This window comes from Temnothorax longispinosus, chromosome 9 (genome assembly GCF_030848805.1).
Source record: "Temnothorax longispinosus isolate EJ_2023e chromosome 9, Tlon_JGU_v1, whole genome shotgun sequence".
NCBI lineage: Eukaryota > Metazoa > Arthropoda > Insecta > Hymenoptera > Formicidae > Temnothorax > Temnothorax longispinosus.
In genome coordinates, this window is record NC_092366.1 from 4,949,977 (window position 1) to 4,970,281 (window position 20,305).

General features: G+C 39.0%; 3 protein-coding genes across 7 annotated transcripts in view; 1 reads left to right on the forward strand and 2 right to left on the reverse strand.

The window, feature by feature from the left end:
* Positions 1 to 1,415: 1,415 nt before the first annotated feature.
* Positions 1,416 to 19,576, reverse strand: LOC139819587 (kinesin-like protein KIF12). Of its 2 annotated transcripts, none has more exons than XM_071789056.1 (16): positions 19,305 to 19,575; positions 17,503 to 17,743; positions 12,877 to 12,969; positions 12,700 to 12,778; positions 12,324 to 12,536; positions 11,243 to 11,380; positions 10,931 to 11,072; positions 10,603 to 10,697; positions 10,147 to 10,288; positions 9,462 to 9,580; positions 8,933 to 9,037; positions 8,729 to 8,858; positions 4,236 to 4,461; positions 3,563 to 3,710; positions 3,153 to 3,364; positions 1,416 to 2,338 (listed from the first exon to the last, which is right to left on the reverse strand). In XM_071789056.1, exons 2-16 carry the CDS (start codon positions 17,724 to 17,726, stop codon positions 1,900 to 1,902), a joined length of 2,505 nt encoding a protein of 834 aa, XP_071645157.1. In that variant the 5' UTR covers positions 17,727 to 17,743; positions 19,305 to 19,575; the 3' UTR covers positions 1,416 to 1,899. The 2 variants fall into 2 exon arrangements, with proteins under 2 accessions (XP_071645157.1, XP_071645158.1); XM_071789057.1 differs by having other exon boundaries at positions 2,202 to 2,354; positions 19,305 to 19,576.
* Positions 3,545 to 20,305, forward strand: part of Myo61f (Myosin 61F) — a 38,386-nt gene continuing 21,625 nt past the window's right edge. The window contains exon 1 of the mRNA XM_071789050.1: positions 3,545 to 3,627. The gene's annotated coding sequence lies outside the window, so the exon portion shown is untranslated. The remainder of the gene's footprint in view (positions 3,628 to 20,305) is intronic.
* LOC139819591 (uncharacterized) lies at positions 4,468 to 8,717 on the reverse strand. 4 transcript variants are annotated; one of them, XR_011733778.1, is made up of 3 exons: positions 6,054 to 8,717; positions 5,935 to 5,977; positions 4,468 to 5,620 (listed from the first exon to the last, which is right to left on the reverse strand). XR_011733778.1 is itself a non-coding variant. In XM_071789063.1 (2 exons), exon 2 carries the CDS (start codon positions 7,814 to 7,816, stop codon positions 6,317 to 6,319), a length of 1,500 nt encoding a protein of 499 aa, XP_071645164.1. In that variant the 5' UTR covers positions 7,817 to 7,822; positions 8,190 to 8,717; the 3' UTR covers positions 4,468 to 6,316. The 4 variants fall into 4 exon arrangements, 1 of the variants encoding a protein (XP_071645164.1); XR_011733777.1 differs by having other exon boundaries at positions 4,468 to 5,977; XR_011733776.1 differs by having other exon boundaries at positions 5,935 to 8,717.

Sequence of the window (20,305 nt, forward strand, 5' to 3'; positions counted from 1 at the left end):
CGTCTATTCGCTCGCCGTCTCCCCTGAAGCTGTCGCCCACTGTCGCAGACTCCGATCGACTCCGATTGGACGCGCCACAAGTGACGAAAATTGTGGAGTCGACGCGGCGCGGCGCGCGTCGACGATTATCGTCCGATATTTTTCGCGCGTCTATTGAATTCGCGCGTCATTTGCGATACATTCTCCGACGAACTTTATTCGAAATATACTCGAATTAAAATTGAGAAATAAATCGAGTGTAGTGCAGAGGATTTTTTATTTGATAAAAAACGGGGGATTTTTATTTAATGAAAAAGTAAGTTTGGAAAACGTAAAGAATCACCTTTTTTCCATGAATGAAAGAATGATACGTTTGATCGATACGTTTGATCAGGGATACAATTAAACCAGTGTAACTTTTTCTCCATGAATGAGGGGGTAAAACGAAACAAAAATGACTAATTATTAACTAAGTAGTTAATTGAGAATCTGTATTTTATGGATTTTCTTTAGAAAAACTTCTAGCAAGCGACGAATATTGTTAATAATAGCCAATATATTCTTTTTACTTAAATAACGCGGAATGTAAAAGAATAAGCTAAAAATTCTCAATTGGTTCTCACACAAAGTTCTCACTGTACAATAGCTTTCTTTATTCGGATATGAAATCTCTTTGTTAAAAAATGGTATCGGTTTTGATTTGAAAATTGATCTTAATTTTTCGGATCTGAATAAAATAAAAGAAAATCTTCGCGTTCGTTTGACCGAACGACCGTATGACGCATAAATTTCATGCTTTTGTTCGAAGATTATAATCTCCTTTCGCTGACATAATTCGTTTTTACCTCGAGAGACAAAGAACAAATTTGCGACGCGTAAATGGGGCTCGGAACGTTCGCGCGGATGTTGGCAACGCGCGAGCACCAATCACGGCGCGCGTTTGTGGTCACGCGATCACGTGACGCGAGATACGCGCGACGCAGCGGCGCGCGGCGGCTCGAAGAGCGCGCGGCCAATCAGAATGAATCCCCCGGCGACGACAAGTGCCGGCAGGCGGCGGCAGGTGCCGGGGTCGAAGTTCGAAGGAAGTTTCAAAGTTTTCGTGGAGCAAAACGACGGCGGCAAGTTTTGCATTTTCGCGATCGGTCACAAGTCACAAGTTTATCGATCGCGAATCTTTGGAGCGACAACGAAATTGCGAAATGACGACCGGAGAGGTATTTTGGTAAGAATTTGAACGCGATTCTTCTCATCGAATAAGAATTGACGGCGATTTACGAGAGAATCCCGCGCCATTTTTTGCTTCGATATACATTCGTCATGTTCGCCAGATTTTTAGCATAGCCAAAGGAAATGTAAGTAACTAAGGAGATCTGAATTTAAAAGAAGTAGATGCAAGGGGAAAGGACGCAGAGAGCTTTCTTTCAATCACCGCTTTAATTCGTCAATCCATGGCACTTACACATCATTAATTTATCTATATTTTATTTTGTACAACTCTCGATCGTCGTTTCTTTTTTGTAATTTTCGACCGAGACGGTATTATACATGAACTATAATATTGTAAGAGAAGTTAAGGTTTTGTCTTTGACGTACGTGTGTGTATTTGTTAAGAGTGTATTTTACAGTTACAATTATGAGTAAATCGTACATGATCGGTGTACAAATAGACGTCACTCGATGTTCCTTGCAGAAAAAAAAGGATTGTCTTTCTTTCCTTTTTGTTTTCCCTCGAGAATGAGTTCCTCGCAAACAACGTCTTTGTCAGGAGTCTCCTCCGTCTCCCTCCCAAGTAGAACGTAAAGCTCGTGATGACGTCATCATGACTTTATTCATCACTTAATATCACTTTAATATCACTTTGACCTCATCGTGACTTTTTATTCTGCTCAGGCTCGTCCCGGGAGACCCACGGCTACCTCAAAATCGCGCGTCGTCGTCGTCGTCGACGGGGACCGGACTCCCGAACGCCCGCTGCTCGTCCTTCATTCTTCCCCCGGCGTTCCTCATCCTGTCCTTCCCGCTGGCCCGCGACTGCGACCTCCGGTTCCGCGGCTCCGATTCCGTCGTCGCGAGGGACGAGGGCGAGTGCGATATCGGCGGGAAGGGGACGGTGGGGGCGACCGATTCCGCGGAGTCGGGAGCGGAATTGCCGCCCTCCTCGAGAGGGCCACTCAGGATCGAATCGGGCGATCCGTTAGATTGCTCGGCGCGCGTCTCGGTAGCCACATTGGTGGCGATCGTGGTGGTGGTGCCGGCGACGGTGGCGGTGGAGCCGTCCGATCTCGACCTCGTCGGCGGAGGCTTGCTCTCCTCAGGGACCGTCGAGGTGCGCCGCAAGGTCGTCCTTTGACCTTGACTGTCACCGCGCGTGCCTTCGGTTAGTTTAGCCGGTTTTGCTCGGGGTCGGGGGGCACGAGGTGGCGAGCGTCAAACGTGGTACCTCAGAGAACGTTAGGATGTATTCCGCGAGACGAAACTCGGAACCGGAAAACTTTTGTCTCAGATCTTTGAGATTGAAATATAATGCGCCTTTAAACTTCTTTGAAGCTGATTATGAGATTTTTTAAAATCTCAAAATTGTTTATGTCATGTGTCTCAAGTGAAAACATGCTTTGTTAAACCAGGCGAAGAATAGTAAACATGTTTTATTTGGAATTTCGTGTCGGACACTTTTTCTATCGTTTTTTAAACTGAGACATTAGTCCGGATTCCGATATCTATCGAACGCGTCTCGAAATAAAAATTGGACATATGGAGCTACTTTTTCTAAAGAAATTTTCCATCGCCAGATATGGAGAGAACGTGTTCGCTTAGGTATCACGCTTGATGCAATTCGACACGATCATTCAATACAAGTTTCTTACAAACTCGAAATGCATTTACACTCTTTCAGACACACGAGGAATATATTTCTGTAAAATATTTTCTTTAAAGATTTTAGGAAAAAATATGTGTATAATTAAAAAAAAAACAATTAATGGTAAAAAATAAATAATAAATAAAATGAATAGTCACGCAAACTTTTTTGCAAAAGAGATGACATAACATTATGACGAAATAATTATTGAATCTCTACGGTAATAATATAGGTAACGCGTTACTATTATTATCAAACAACTTATTCGTTAGATTGAGCGAATTAAACCGCGATAAAAGATCGAGATACTTACTGATTTACATCCACTGATGAGATTCTCTGCTCCGGACTGATCATAGGCCGATTGTCGTTGTCCCACGAATTGTGTCGACGGTGATTGCTCTTGTCCTTGTAGGTTTCGGCAATGTTGTTATAGCTGCCGACGATCCTACGCTTGTCGAGCTCTTTCTGCACCTTTTCCGGCATACTGCCGGCTGATCTGTATACTCCGCTACCGACCGTGTGCTAAAACCAAAAATATATATCGCATAATTATCGAGGATATTAATGGTGTATTTTGAATACACGTGAATGCTGAAATCAAATCTTGAATCTCACATTGTGATCCAAGTCTTTAATCTGATAAGAATTAATTTTGTACTTTATTATAATGACTTTCTTCATCAAGCATGTATTATCGTTTCAGATGCACTTCGATCGTACCTTTGAGAAGGAATACACTGGGCTGGGAGCAGCGTTCGGATTCATCCAGACGTTGGTCGCACCAGGTACATCTTCGTTGTTGTCATTCAATAATAATTCCGCCGAGTACGAGGGTCTCGCTGGTATTATGGGCGATCGGCAGCACACCCTGCGAAAATATCATAAAACACTATAAAGATCGATTCAACAGACACAGCGTTAAGTCTAAGGGAGCGAGACTGGAAGAGTCACCTCACAGTAGGGTAAACTCGGGTAAGATGGCCATACAGGAAAGATGGCCAACCTATGTTCTTTCAATCTAGCTCGCTATGAAACATCGAATGAACATGGGTTGGCCATCTTTCCTGTATGGCCCTCCTACCCGAGTTTATCCTATGTGAATTATAAAATTTAGACAGAGGAAATCCAAACCGAACATTTTTAATAACATCATTAATTTATGAAAACATTTCGCGTATATGAAATACGCGTGTAGAAACTTGCATAACTCTCCTAAAATATAAATCATGCGATACCGCGGAGAATATATATGTGAAATTGCATAAAGTACTTTTAAAAGTTCGACTCGAATGTAAATTTGACGCGAAAGGCAAGAAAAATAACGTAAGTACATATGTTTCGGTTATTTTATCTTCAAGCACATTGAGAATGTCGCGCCATTTAGCGGACTTACGAGTTTACGTCCTCGAGTTTCTTGAGCAGCCTCTCGTTTTCCCGACAAACGAGTTCCTGGTCTCGTATCACTTGGTCCCGCGTGACATAGAGCTCCGCATTCTCGCGCCGTAGCGCCTCGTTCTCGCTGATGTACGCTTGGATCAATGTGCTCAGCTCCGAGCTATCCATTTCGGCCAATTTGTCGAGATCCACCGGTGGCGGTGTCACGGCTATCAGTCTGTCACCTGTAAACGATCGACGATGATATAATAGTAAAGAAAAAAGAAATACAGAGACCGACAGAGCGAGAGTTACTTATATATATTTTGCGAAATCGAATTCTTATATATAATCTTAAAAATTAGCAATTGGTTTAATCGATTTATCCATACTAGGGTAGACGTACCATTTGTGGCCACTTTAAGCGATAGCCTACTATTAATTTGAAGATAAGTTTAAAATAAATATATATGAGCACCTAGAAAGTTGATCGACGTCATCCGGAGGGTATAAGGAATCGAATTATTACGAATAAAAGTTTTTTTTACGCATAATTAATCGCGAAAATGGTATATAATCAGTGAACCCCCTATTTCACCAAAAGTGGCCACAAATGCACTATTTTTGGCCAGTCATTGTACTATTTGTGGCCACTTTGGACAAAAAATATTGACAGACAATTTATAAAACAGGTAACCCACGCAATTTTATTTAAATAATGGTTTATTCGAACGACAAAAGCATTTTATGCAACAAATAATATATTCCAGTAGAAAATATATAACTATCGATAATAAATCTTAGAATATATTCTGAAAAACAAAACCGTGTAACGTCGATTATAGCTGCACTATTTTCTCTTTTTAGCAGTTTTTGTTTCTGCTTTTTTTTGTTGCCTTTTCTCTAATTTCTCGGCTTTAATCTTCTTGTTTAGTTCCATTCTCGCTACTCTTTCCTCTCTTCTAATACGTTTTCTCTCTTCCTCGTCGCGTTTTGCTTCCTCTTTGGCCTGCATCAATTCGATCCATTTATCGGAAGTTAACACCGAAGGTGTATGTTCGTTGGTCCTGTTTGATTTTTTCGATTTGGTCGTTTGCTTTTTTGGCCACAGAAGTATCGAGTCCAAAACTTCATCTACCGATTTTTTGCGGATAACAATGTCCGAAGAAGCGAAATCAGTGACTACACTCGTACTAGGACGCGGATCCGTATCAACATTTTCAGTCTGTGCCGTTTGATTCAAGACTTCTTCGTTCAATATAATAGGTTCTTCATTCTCGGATATATCATTTTGGATAAGGGTATAGGAATTATCAGATCCTATATCATTAGATATGGGAACAACAGGAACGTCGGAATATCCTTCGGAATGATCGAATTCCATGAATTCAGGAGGATGTTCGTCTATCATAATGAAAAAATCCAATAACATGTTAACTGATGATTTTGACTGTTACCCGGAAAATAACGTAAAGTAAAAATCAATGAAGAAAAAAACGTAGACAAGAAAACAATTTGAGTGTAAAAACGCCCAACAACAGCTCCTTAATATGATTGTAAATCTCAGAAAATTGAATAATGATAACAGGACGAGTGAAAAAATCACAACACCAAAAAAATTGAATAAATAAAAAATTGATTTCCTTGTAAAAAATAACATTGTAGTAAAAATAACTAATAAAAAAATGGAAATTTGAGTATGAACTTCAATACGTCACCTAAAAATTTCTCAATCCGGTTTACCACCTTAATTGCATGTACCTATATGTAACTAATTAAGCTTCCGTTCTCTTTTAGCAAAACTACGATTTAATTCTTTTTTTTTTCATATACTTACTAAAGCGTGTGTCAGACGAGGCAAACTCGGGAAATGGGATCTCCAAAACATTTTCTACAGAGATTTCGTCGATTACCGTTAACCCGGAAGCTTCTGCGGTCGATTGCGTAGGAACGTCGAGTGCTACAAGGTTCATAGGTTCTTCTTGCTGCTCCAGAGTCATAGGCCGGTATTCATAGTCAGTTCTTAAATTTAAGAGCATCTTAAGTACAATCTTAAGATGTCATTAACCAATCACAGAGCCATATTAGCATCTTAAGATATTACTTAAGACGGTCTTGAAATAAGATCTGATTATGAATACCGGCCATAGATTCCTTTTTTTCATCGTCGATAATCTTCATCCAGAGTTCATACAGTGCAGCATTTCTATCATCAGCATCCCAAGTTTCGTTGGAGGCTCTCTTTTCTTTGAATCGTTCTAGTACCTCAGAATCGATTTTACTCTCTACATAATGACGATGCGTGAGCTGAGGTTGATCCGGTTCAATCCTTGCAGTTTGTGGATTATCATCGTTGGGTTTTTTGTTTTCCTTTATGCACTTTGCGTAATTCACTGCATTATCGTCGAACGGGTATAGCCCGCACGTCTTGAAGCCATTTTTTATGGTATCACTAAAATCATTTTCAGTGATGATACGCGACAGCAATGATGGTACTTGGTGTTTCTGGAGATCTTCGCCATCATGCTCGATTCGCCAATTTCTTACAAGCGATTTCCACTTTTGTTTAAGCGGAAAGAAAACAGCGACGTCCAGTGGCTGCAGAATATGGGTTGCGTGAGAAGGAAAGCAGCATATTTCGATTTGTTTTTCCTTGCAGAACTCACACAGTTGCAAAGACAAGTGGGAAACATGACCGTCTAAGAATACTACGATGGGAAGTGGGATCTTGTTTTCAACAAGAAAACGGTGAAAAACAGTGGTAAAATATTCGAAAAAAGACTCCGTTGTCATCCAGCCATTCTCAGTTTTCCCGATTCCCCAATTTGCAGGTGCTGATTCAATACAGGCGTTCGGTAGACGTTTATACTTGTAAACTGTTAGCGGTGGCGCGAACTCTCCAGCAGCATTGACAGTGAATAGAGTCGTGACATTTTCTTTGTCGTTGGTAGCAACGTCGTACACAGATTTGCCTTTTTCCGCTAGCACGATACCGCCCTGTGGAGAAAGATAGACCGCCGTTTCATCCATATTGAATACCCGGCGAGGATCTTGAAGTATTTCGATCTTATCCCCCAGCTGTTCTTGTATATCTGCAAACCATAGCCGAATACGTCGTTCTGTAAGAACAGCCCGAGCTTTGCAGAGGTGTTCCGCTTTTTTTTGCGTAACTCGTGGATGGCGTCGGAGAAAACCTTCAAACCACTTCCTCCCAGGCAGATTGTCTTTAAATGGGTTGGGATGTTCTTCCTTCTCTAGGAGCTTCTTAACCGAGTACAATAGCGAGTCCTTATTTATGGGAAAACCCATTCTACTCGTCTCCAAGAGCCACTGTGCCAATCTCTCTTCAATATTGTGTCCGAGCACAGCTTCTCGCCCAACGCGACCCGATGTTTCCGGCGCTCTTCCGGATAGCTTATTGCGCAATGTAGTCCGAGGTACTTTATACGTCTTGCTTGCCGTGGCTATCGGCATTCCATCCCGTATAGCCTTCAGTGCCTTTCCAACATCTTCTTCACGATAGTTGAAAAGTGTTCTCTTGAGCTTTTCATTTTCCTTGTTCTCTCGTTCCGCTTCTGTAGTTTTTTTCTTTGGTGCCATACCCTTCTATAAGAATAATAAAAAACGCAAATCAATCGAAAATTATGATAAAAAAATCCTATGTAGTTATTTTCTTATATAGTTTTATAATAATCAAGCTATTACTATAAAATTCCATGAAAAACCAACGTTCGGAACTGACTGGCCAAAAATGGAAATTGCGGGCGCCATATGTGGCCATGGGGTGGCCACAAATAGTACAATGATACTTTCGATGTTCTATTTTCGGCCATACCGTATTTACAGCATATTTTAGGTTATTTTTCAATGATTTTATATTGTAATCGAGAAAACAAACAATATACCTATTATAATATAAACATGATTGTGTGCAGGATAAGCTGAGATAAATGAATAACGAAGAGTTACTTACCAGCCTTCTTAACCTTTTCTGTAAGGTTTAGCCAGAATCTTGGAGGTGCGATATATTTTGTTGTGTAGCTTTCCGCGTTGCTATGAAATGAGTCGCGAAAGGAAAGGAAGTGTTGCCAATAGAATTATTCTTCTATTTCGACACCTTTGCAGGGTGTTTCGAACTCGGCCAATCTTAATATTTAGCATTAAAAGATAGAGTAGCCACAGAAGGTACAGTGGCCACAAATGGTACGTCTACCCTACTATTTTAACACTCGAGATTATCAAAATCTAATTTTTACGTATATCGTTTCTTTATTTATCTGATTTATCTCAAGCTGTTGAATTATTAATTCTTTTATTTCCTATATTAGAGATTTGGACTTTACTGAAAAAAAGATTGATAAACTCCAAAGGTTCAACAGTTTACAAAATAAATTCTTATACTAATTTTCTTTGACTATGCTAACGGTGTTTGAATTATTTATTTCTCGCGTTTGACATTATATATCGATAAAAAGTGGATTATGAGATATTCTAAGGATATGCGAATATTACTTTTCGATTCGCTGCGGATCATGTTTTGAGCTTCGTTGCTGAGATGAAGAGCCAGCCTTAAATGATCGTTCTCGGTCTGAAGAGCCCCCACTTCGCGCTTCAAGCTGAGAATCAGAGCTTCGCGTGGGTCCTGCAAAAAAATGACTTCAGACATTGATCTCTCAAAATTCCTTTTAAAATCCCGAAACAAGTGCGTGATCTTACCATCACTATAAGAGGCTTCGTAGCGATCTTTTTAGCTCTCGCGGCGTATCTCAAGGTGTTTAACGTCTCGGTGGCATTTGAACGAGCCGGCGAAACGCAGGCGATCTAAATATTTGATATAATTAATCATTATCGATCTCAACTGCAAAAACTGAGTGAATTGGAGGAGAATCGCTAGAAATTTATGTAACAGATTTTTTAACTCGTATAATATCTATTAAGCATATTACATGAAATTAACAAATTAAGAAGGATAAAGAGATATTCAATTTCTTAAAACTTTGTTTTTTTTTTTAAGATTAGAAAAATTTAATTTCTTTATTTGATTTATTGCCGATTCTTTGCTGTCATTTATTTCAGTTCTTTCCAGGAAATTTACAATGATATATCACTAATGCCGGTTCATGGTCATATATTATATTAACAATTATCGCGTAAACAGTACATCAGATAAGCGTTTTCGCGGGAACATCGTTATCGATCGCGAATCGATTCGTCATGAAAAACCCATTTATCTCTATCAACTTACCATTAACGTGACGCCGTTTCCAGCGAGACTGTCGGCCAAAAGCTTTGTCAATTTACTGTCCCGATAAGGAATATGGCCAGTTTTCCGTTTTCCATCGCTCAAGGAAGAGATGCAGTATCCTGCGGAAAATATAATAAACGTTTACTCTCGCGAGAAAGTCAGACTTAATTTAAAAGTTAGATACTTCGCGAGATGAAAAGTACATCGTGTTTTTCTCGAACGATTTTGTGAAAACCAACGCGCTACTTGGAAGACTTTTTACGAAAAAGTTCTTATCGTTTCGTTTCGCGACCGTAATCGCGAAAGTTTATCGATTATTTTCCATAGATGGAAGGTACACGGGGCCACGTCTTTTCACATGTCAGTAACTTAAATAGCTATCGATTGCTTCAGCTATTCTAAATAATAGACGTACCGCAATTTCAAAGTCAATAAGATCTAATCTAATTTTCCATCGATAAATGAATTATAATCATTATTTATATAATGAAATGATTGTTAAATGACGCGATTGCATTTAGTTTACATTACACGGTATCAATCGTCGACATAAAGCAACGTCGGACTCCCCCCAAGTTTCGTATTTATAATGAATTGTATCGAGCTGTGTTTTATGTAGAAAAGTTGCTCGTTCCTTCGACACAATATCGGGATTTCGGGAAATGTAATTAGGATCTGGACTCACCTAATACCATGAGGCTCTTGTTAATATTGTTTGCCTCTTCCAAGGTTTTGCCCTCGCTCTGTGTTTTCTTCGTCATTTCACTTCCGGCAAGGTCCACGAAATTAATTTTTCCTTGTTTCGAGATGAACACACCATTTTCCATCTATCGATGCAAGAGAAACTTTGTGTTAGGCCGGTATTCATAGTCGGATCTTATTTCAAGACCGTCTTAAGTAATGTCTTAAGATGCTCATACCTCTCTCTCTCATACTTAAGACGGTCTTAAATTTAAGATCCGACTATAAATACCGGCCTTAGTCTTCATTGTAAATTAATTCGGATCGCGTGGCGGTGAAATAAATTAAACTTAATAGCTTTCGTACGAAATTCGACACTATATTTTAATGTTTTCGATGCTTATCTCTAGATGTATTTTCGTCTCAAGGGAAATAACCACGAGATATCATATTCACTTACTGCTTGCTCAGAAGTTATAGCTATAGTCAAGATCGAGTGGCTTCTGCTGGAATATTCGTTCATATTGTGCGTACCGATCGATCTATTCCTCAGTCCTGTAAAAACAGCGATTATTATAAACAGTATTTCGTAAGCTCCAATTTCTAAATGAGAAAAAATAAGTTCGCAAAATGAGATTCTATAAAACTGTTAGATACGATTAATATCGATTAAATAAAAATATTTTATTAATTATAATGAACTTCATATGGAAAATTCGAAAGATTACGGGATGAAATCTTATGACTTCCTTCCGTGGCAAGATTTGTTTATTTCTTTGAAGTCTCACCTTCTTCGAGAACCGCCAGAAGATCGTCCAGTTCTTCACATTCTACTGTGAAGAGATTCTCGACAAAAAATCCACGCGTCTTCTTACTCCACCGTACTGCCAGGGGTTTCCTCGAAGAGCCGGGATTTAAGAGATCTATCACCTATTTGTTCATTCATTTTTACATTACTATCATTTTTATAACAGAATTTACTCGCGATGATAATCGCTCGTTTCATTTTGCGCGTATAAAACGAAAAAAAAATTCGCACTTTGTCGTACGATAGTTATTGCTTTTATTGGATGATATATCTTATCGTGTTAAAGACAGACCTTCTCATTATAGATTTCCAGAAAGGAAGCCTTTAGAACAAAGTTGCAATTCTCGTGTTCTTGAAGGACTTTAAATAGGTAGACGAAGGAACGGAAGACCAGACCATGGTCCTCCGAGTACGGATCCATTTTTTCGAACTGTTATGAAAAGAATGATTAGATTAACATTATAAATCTGAAAAGATATAATGTGTAAACATCAGTTTAATTTCAGCATTATTTAATGCACGAGTTTGATTCTTAATTAATTTCCAAATAAAAGTTTTAATATATTTAATTATTTTATTAAAGGTATTACCTTTAATAAAATTATTTTATTAAAAGGTATATATTTAAATGAATTGCAATTATTTACTATATATTTGCTAAATTGTATTATTTGTTAAAGAAGTTATTTTTGTTGAAATATATCGTTACAGTGTTCTCTCGTCATCATTAATTATTTAAAATTTTTTATAACATTCAATTGAATATGGATAATAAAATAAAGCTTCTTCCGTTTCATATTCCTTTAAAAATGTTTCGTATTTTCTATATATTTCAAAAAGATATAATTGCGAGATATGTATATCGGATAAGATATTTTTTCCTTGTACCTATACGATTCACTATTTATTTCCGAAACTTCTTATCGATCATTTTAAAAGCGTTTAGTTGCAGAAGCGACGTTATGTGTGACTTAGACGCATTATCTTATCTACGAAAGACAATCAACTTTAACCTTCCGGCTAGCTATGTAGCTATCGATCGCTAACGTCACCATATGTTTTACGTATCGTATTGTCTCTTGCAATATAACTGAACGGACGTATACTACGACGCCATTAAAAAACACTTCGCATAACTTTTAACTTACGATTTTTCCCAGAATATTCAAGTAACGCGTTGTTGTTTCGAAAGAGCCGAGAAATATTGAAAGTAATATTCAGAGTGAAACCTTACGTGTTGGTATGAAAATTTTCGCGTAATTCGATATTATTTTTTCGCATTCTTGTTAAGCGCAAAAAAAATCACTTGATTTAGAATAATTAAGAAAAAATTTTCTTTTAGCGAAACGGTGAAAACTTGTGTCTACGCTTACGAGTCTCGGAGGTCCAGTCAGGGTATGCGTTTTGCCACTTCCGGTCTGTCCGTAACAAAACGCGGTGCAGCTGAAGCCTTCCACCGCCATTTCGATGAGGTTCTTAATACCGGAGTACTGCAGGATATCCTCCTGTGTGGCATTTGGCTCGAAAACGACGTTGTACGAGAACACCTTCGGCTTTTTGTCGCCGCTGCTCGTAACCGCGTCGCACTGCGAGATAAAAGACGTGGTGTTCCGTTCAACTCGACCATTGTAAATATTGTTATCGATGGCATAGGGAAGTACTTATGTGTGGAGAAGGATCGGGATAGTAAGGATCGGCTTTAGAAATCAAGGGGTCCAGGCCGAGAGGACAGATGATTTTCGTACTTACGTATATTTGTCCATCGCCGGGAAACTGAACGGCCATTTCATCACCGGATTTAATTTCTTTATTACTGAGCGGACGAACCCTAGGAGAAAGGAGAGTTATTATAGAGTTATTATGGACGCTATGATAATTTTAAGTCACTTTAAAGCGGCTGACGTAAGAGCGACTCGAGCTAAATACCTGACGACGACATTTATATTGTTTTCTGGAAGTAGATGCTTGGTCGCAATTATCCGTTTATCACCGTCTATTAATCTTTCGATGCTACCGGCCCTGAAAGCACGTAATAACGTTATCTTACAATTAGCGATCTATTATTAACATATATTAATGAAATTAATTCATAAAAGAACGATGACGATCAGATACGAGATCTTGTGTATATAAATATATTCATTTAAACGGCAAAAAGTGACTTAAGTGACATGCTTTTATCTGTTTGATAAACACTCATTTGTCACTTTTGAAATTAAAAAAAAGTGGATAGTGTTTCATCGTTATTAAGAGTAATTATCTTTGAATAACGGAATACGTCGCGCGTTGCCATTTACTCTAGATAGTTAAAAATCTCCCTGTAAAAGTCACCGTATATAGTTAAAGATCTCCGCATATATCGAGCTTCTATAGTTAAAAAAATATATAATATACACGGGACGTCACCGCTTAGCTGCGGGTTATTATCATTACGTGCACAGCTCTAACCGTTTCTATTATTAAACGGCGACCGCCGATCTAATTCCGCAAATTAACGGCGGTTCCATGAATGCGCGATCGCAAACGTCCGATACGGAAATGTCCAGTCAATCGTTCGATTGACCTCTAATCGCGCGGCCGGCCCTTATAATTTACGAGGCACCGATCGAAGCGCATCGAGTCGTCGCCGGTCGCTCGCGTGTTTGGCCGCGTTATCCAGACGCGATTTCTTTTTTATACCGAAAAACGCCGCGGCATTCCGAGAGACCTTTCTCAATCATTGAGAGAAACAACAATGTTGGTAAATACCGGATCGTACGATCGATCAGCCGTCGCTAAATCGCCGATATTCGAGAGGTTCGCGTTGCAGAATACGAAGTATCCTCACAAATCTCGTACTCGAAGTGTTTGCGTCATTCCACGCTGAAACTACTTCCTCAAACGGACGAATATCGAATAGCTGAACGCGAAAAGGTCGCGATCTTCGAAGCTAATGCGAGCTTTCATTTGGCGCGACGAGATAATAAAGTACAATGACCCGCAAGTATTATTCAGAGTTACCGAAAAACTTCCCCGTTCCCTTCTTCTCCCGCATTTGTAGCTGCATGTACGATATACAATGATCAATTGTCCGAAAATACGTTCTTTGTAATTGCGTAAAAAACAAACTGTCAAAATTTAACTTTTCGTGTACGATGGCACGGTGTATATTTGATTATACCCTCTTAATTGATTTGCTTTAAACGCTCTTCGTTTAAAGGGCACGAAGTCGGGGCAGCGTTTCTTCCCTGTGCACACACACACGCGCGCGCGTGTCACGTGCGAGGTGACTCCGTGTTTATCGTTTTACAATTTGCAGTAATTGCCGCGTCGCACGTGAGTATACTCGAGCTGGGGCCTGGGGCCGCTTTTACGAGACTCGACGACCGCAAAAGCGGCTCGGTTCACCGGAGAGACTCACGCCGTCCTCGTCGGTCTTCTCCTCGTGATATTAATCATACGCACACGTGGCCGATACAACGGACGTATACGCACTTTTATGACATAGTTCGATATAGTCGCTTATCGATTGCGGGACCTTGCCGTGCGACCTCATGTAGTAGTAGTCGACGTCATAACGACAATATTATAGATACATGTACATACGTGTGTAAATATTGTCTCCGGCTCATCCCCTTTTTTCTTTTACGCATATACGACGCGAGTCACAAAAAATAGAACGCTCGAACGTCTCTCACAGATCAAAAGATTCGGAAGGATACGCGGAGAATGCAAGCGGAGATGGTTGCGAGCATTCTCAACATTCTAATCTGACGTTTAATGTAAATTATTTTATACTCTACGTGTAAATTTGCGATTGCATTTAAATGACGGAGATGAGGTTTCATGGTCACGGCGAAAGCAGGATGCGAAATTAAATACGCAATTGTTATTCAAATACAAGTCGCGTGTCGACTGGAAATTCAGAACTGTAAAAACAGCAATGCCGCGTGATAGGTCGTCACTCATGCGGTGATATTTCATAAAATATTTAATTATTATTGAGTGCAGGTTGCGTGATATGATGTCTGTTATTGTCTAGAAAATCGGAAAATATATGCTCCGCTTTGGTCTACGATACTTCGGCAGGGTTTACATATAATTTAAATACATGATCTCCATTAAAAGGAATTCAATTAAACTGCCTAAAAATTAAACTAGTTATACATACTCGTAATGAAATTAAAATAACTTATTGTTAGTACCGTTATATTATTGAATTATAATTATACTTAGTGTATTGAAGGGTTTTTTATTAAAAGGGGATTAAATTAGATTATGAAAGATTAATTAAAATTGTAATTGAACTAAAAAGTAGTTTTAATTTTCTGTTAGACTGTAACATATTATTATTTACATTTGGCAATAAAATATTATATGTACTTATGTCATTTTATAATAATATGAAATTATATCGACCGCATGGGACCGAGAGACCGTAATGCTTTCGTAATCGATAAGCAATGTCGAAGCATGTGATACCGGAAGCGTGGAAATGTCCGTGCGTGTGAGTTGTTTTTCGTATCGATGCGCGAACGGTAATGAAGTTTACACAAGCGTCCGGAGTAAAATCGAATACGAGTCGCAAATGCGCGCGCGAGTTACTGTCCCTCTTGATGGCCGCGTCGTGTCATCTTTGTCCCAGATCTTCCGAACGATTTCCAGCTAGGACAATCTATCCCGCCGACCAATTTTCTCGTTCGCAAAACCGCGAGTCGATAGGGCAATTTCGCGAGGCCGCGTGCAATCTCGAGATTCAACCACAAGTAAGCGTGAAAGATAATAAATTATGAATTACAAATAATATTGTGAAGAACGGGCATAATTGATATACATACATATAAAATAATTTACTTTAATCTTTATCATCTAAAAAATTTTTGCACTCTTTATATTATCTATTTTACACTTTTACAGCTACTTTTTAATTTTATCCCTAATTGCAACTTCGTAATGACGAAATTATGTAATTATTAATTAAAATTTTGTAATATTTTACAATTCTTTACATACATTGACCTTTGGTTTTATAATTCTATACAAAAGAGATATTTAGTATTGTCGTATATTATAAAAATATATTCTTAAACTCCTTTTGTATTTTTAAGCGAAACTTACGTCAACGTGACGTATCTTGTTATCTTTACTGATCAGTTTCTCTTACGTAAGTAAAATCGCCATTATTCGAGTGGCAAGTGCCACTTGAAATATTAAGCACTGATTAGAACTGTCAATTTCAACTGACGGACTTTTGCATAAAAAGAGGACCTACGCCGATTTCCGCGCTTATCTATTTAATTTCACACGTACCGTAATCATTCTTTCGATATTATCGCGACAAATCAAAACGATAAAGCACCACGTCCCGATAATCGAGTTTTTCCATCGTGTATTTGCATGAATGTAATATGTCACTTCAACTTGTCACGTACCGATCGATTGTCGAAGCGTTTTTTCGTCGCGGTTTATCGTCTTCGCAACTACACAAATCAATGGTACGTTATTCCATTGTCGAGAAATTTACGTGAAAACTTGCAGTATAAATTTACTAAAGTACACGAAAATAATTTATACATAAAATGAAATACATATAACGTTTATGAAATAATTTTGCAAACAAACTTTATGGTAGATTCACAAGAATTTATATATATATTATTTTAATTTGTTGGAATAAAATTGATATATTGAAACATATATATAATATAATTTTCCGATTAGAGATTGGGACGTAAAAAGCAACAAAAAATTTACTTATGACTTCCTAATTTAGTCATGAAGAAGGATTACATAAATCAATTGTCAATTTCTAACTCGTTTTTCCATTATCGTTAATTTTATTTTCCGACAGCGTCGATATTATAGTTACCATCAGTACTTCGCCATCATTTCGATTATCCATTTTTCGATTAGGCAAATTTATTTCGCAGAAACTTTGTCGCCGAAGTATAATATGTCATTCACGTCTATTGTCAGACAAGAAGATGTCGATATATTTTATCAAAGGCAAAGGTATTGTGCTCGACACACGGACGCAATTGTTATTATTCATTGCCCATAACAAGGCGATTTGTCGATGGTATCGCTCGTAAATTTATTGCTCGGATAAATCTTTCGAGAATTAATTTCTGATATAAGAAATTATCTATTTGCAGATTAAATTGTTTTGGATTCTCCTCGAGAGAAAAATTCAATATTTATAAATTATTATTTTATATAATATTTATAAATTATTATATATATCTATATTTCTTTTATAGTTCGCGGTCGCGAATAATTTTGGCAGTATATTGAAATTATTACACATTATGTGTAACAGAATTGGATGTCATTTTCACAAGCACAAATATAAATGCAGACAAAGTAAAATAAATAATAATTTCTATTTTTTTAACGTGAGATTATAATCGAGACACCGCGGGTTTAGACGCCGGGAATTTCAATGAGCAGTAATCTTCGTGGAAGTGTGTGGCCAAGCAGCGGAAATACTACATACAACTCAGGCGTAAAGCAGTCTACATCGATTCGCCACTCGTTCCTCTCGACATGCGGTTGGCAGCTTAGGATACTCACTCGTTACCCCGTGCCGAGTGCAACAGCGTGTTTTTTCCCTTTCCCTTGGTGTCGGAGCCACCGCTCTTTCCTGGACTACTTCCTCGAGAACCAGTTTGCTCGCCAGGACTGTTTCCTCGCGAGCCTCGTCCTCCAACTCTTCGTTCCCTCGACCTCCCGTTCCTCCCATTTTCTCGTTGGGGGCTCGGGCCGCGCGTCGGGGACGGATTTTTCACCAGCACCATTCGTCAACCTGCTGGATCTACATTGGCCTAGTGTTAGTTTATTAACGCAATTAATCAACGCAGAAAGAGGTGCCTGTTAGTTCGTAGCACATACGAAATGTCGCATTCCGAAAGTTCCAATTTCACGAATATATGTAAATTATACACACATAAATATGTAAATTTCTTTTTTTAACACAGAGAGTAAATGAGAGAGAACGCGTGCAGATACTTTTCAAACTAAAGGTAAACTGCTGTTTACCGTGAGATTTAAGCTCACCACTTATCTCTCGTCACGATCTTTCTGGTAAAACGCGCAAATTCGAAATGCGAAATTTATGCAACCACTTGCGCATTCAATATAGTCAACTAATTACGGGCGTTTCGCGCATTGTGCTAGATTCGATTGCGAATCTTGGCTAAGCTTCGTTTCGCCCACGATGTTAATTAGCTGTTATTAAAGCGCAATTAAAGCGAGAGCTACCTTACTTTGGAATTGATTCGTGTGAAAATGAATTTTTCTGAAAACTGAAACGTAAATAAAATATACAAAAATATAAACACATATAAAATAGTAAATGATGAATAACAAATAATAGGGAAATACGAGAGATTTGGTAGACGATATTAAATATAATAAATAGAGTAAAAAGAATATAACGATGCAAGAAATACAACTTCCTATACGATTAAGAAATCCATTAATTCAAATTTTTTCCCTCAATTTCATTCTGAAGTAATAAATCCTTCTTCGTAGTTGGAGATTTAATTAAAATCGTTCTGTAGAGGCATTGAAATCACCGACCTGCACCGACGTTTGCTCGCTGAGAATGGAATCACTTTTCTTCCAACACGAATGATATCATCTTCCGTTCCGGAAGATCGCGTTTTACTGCCTTGTTGAAAGTAAAAGCAAACAAGCGGGACAGACGGCTAATACAAATATTTTACACGAGTCATTAAAAGGTAGACCTCGCGTCAAGAGAATCCGCTCGAAAAATTAACGATCGATTAAAATGGCAGTTTAATCTTCTAATTGATTTACAGTGTCATCGACTGTCGCCATATTGTCCATTCTCTAATATTATTTCTGTTGCGATGGAATTTATTATCTCGCGTGAATGTCACGGATCGACGCACATTGTCGATCGTTAATTCGCGACAACTTTTCGAACTTCTCTCTTCTAATGAATCTCTATCACAGAAAGTTAATATTTTTTGAATAAAATAAATAATAGTTACGAATATATATAATAATTTGTAGTTAATAAATTCTAATATAATGATTTCTTAATAAATTTTAATAAACACAAATATAAAAAAAACGACCCGGGGAAATAATATCGGTTCGTCATTTGCTCACGGCATATAATTTTAAAGCGAAAGTTAATTCTCATTTCCCGTTCGCGATTATTATCGACTGCCCGAAAAGAGAAGCTAACAATAGGTTCAAGCGCAACAAAACGCTCATCTCACCCTAATAGAGCACGTAAGACTTTCATAATTGAAAAGATTGCTTAGACCACTTATCGAACTGAAATCCAACATGACGTCCTCGAGGGTATAGTCGGTACAATCCGCCGACGGAAATGCACTTACATTCGCAATTTCATGTATCGTCCGGAAAATTCCTCACACCTTTACGAAACGCACCACACGTATATGTATATATACACTCGCACTCGTCCCCCTCCCTCCGCCGAACGACGCGTGTTTAGGTGATTCGGAGCTCGGGGTCGGAGTGAAGCGCGGATTTTACCCCCGTCGATTTATCGAGTCGACTTATCGCTCCAACCGTTCGCGGGGGGATGATAAGCGCGCGTTGCCGCTGCGTGCAGTAGCAACAACCACCGGCGCCGTACTGACAGACGGGGGTGAGTCTTGACCCGTGGGAGGCCATCGAGGGGGGTAGTTTTCCTATAGTCGGTGTCGCGCGCCGATCGAAAGCGACGGTCGCTCGTCACAACAACCACCGTTATTGCTATTACTCACCGTAACTACTACCACCGTTGCAATTCCACCGCCACCCTTATCACCCCGTGCGCCCAGCAACACGGTCATCGTCCACGTGGACTTGGGAATTACATCACCAACCGCGAACTTGACATCGGCAACAACAACGGCGACGACGACGCTGATGATATATGTCGATCGGCAGCAGACACTTCGACGGGGATCGATGGGGATTACTCGTATAAATATTATTCGTAGAAATATATTATTTCGAATAATACTCATAAACTAACGAAATTTTCATCCGGTCCGTTATTCGGGTAAAACTTTTTACGCATATTCGTCATTCTCTTTGGGAGGAGGATTAGATCACGCCTCTCTTCGGGGATTAATGCGCATGCCGAATCGAATGGCATCGATGTGATCTCGGAAATTTGCCGTCTGAACGGAAATTTGATGTCTTGAAGAGCGTGATGAGCGATATAGCCGCGAGTCTTTGAGACTCCCGACGTCGAATTTCCGGAATACGCGCGTGGTGCATCACCGGAGTTGAGTGCGCTCGATTATATACATGAGGGTCGTCGGTTACATCCGACGAGGGGAAATGTGCCCGCGTTTCCAGCTTAGACATTGTGCCCCGAGAAATA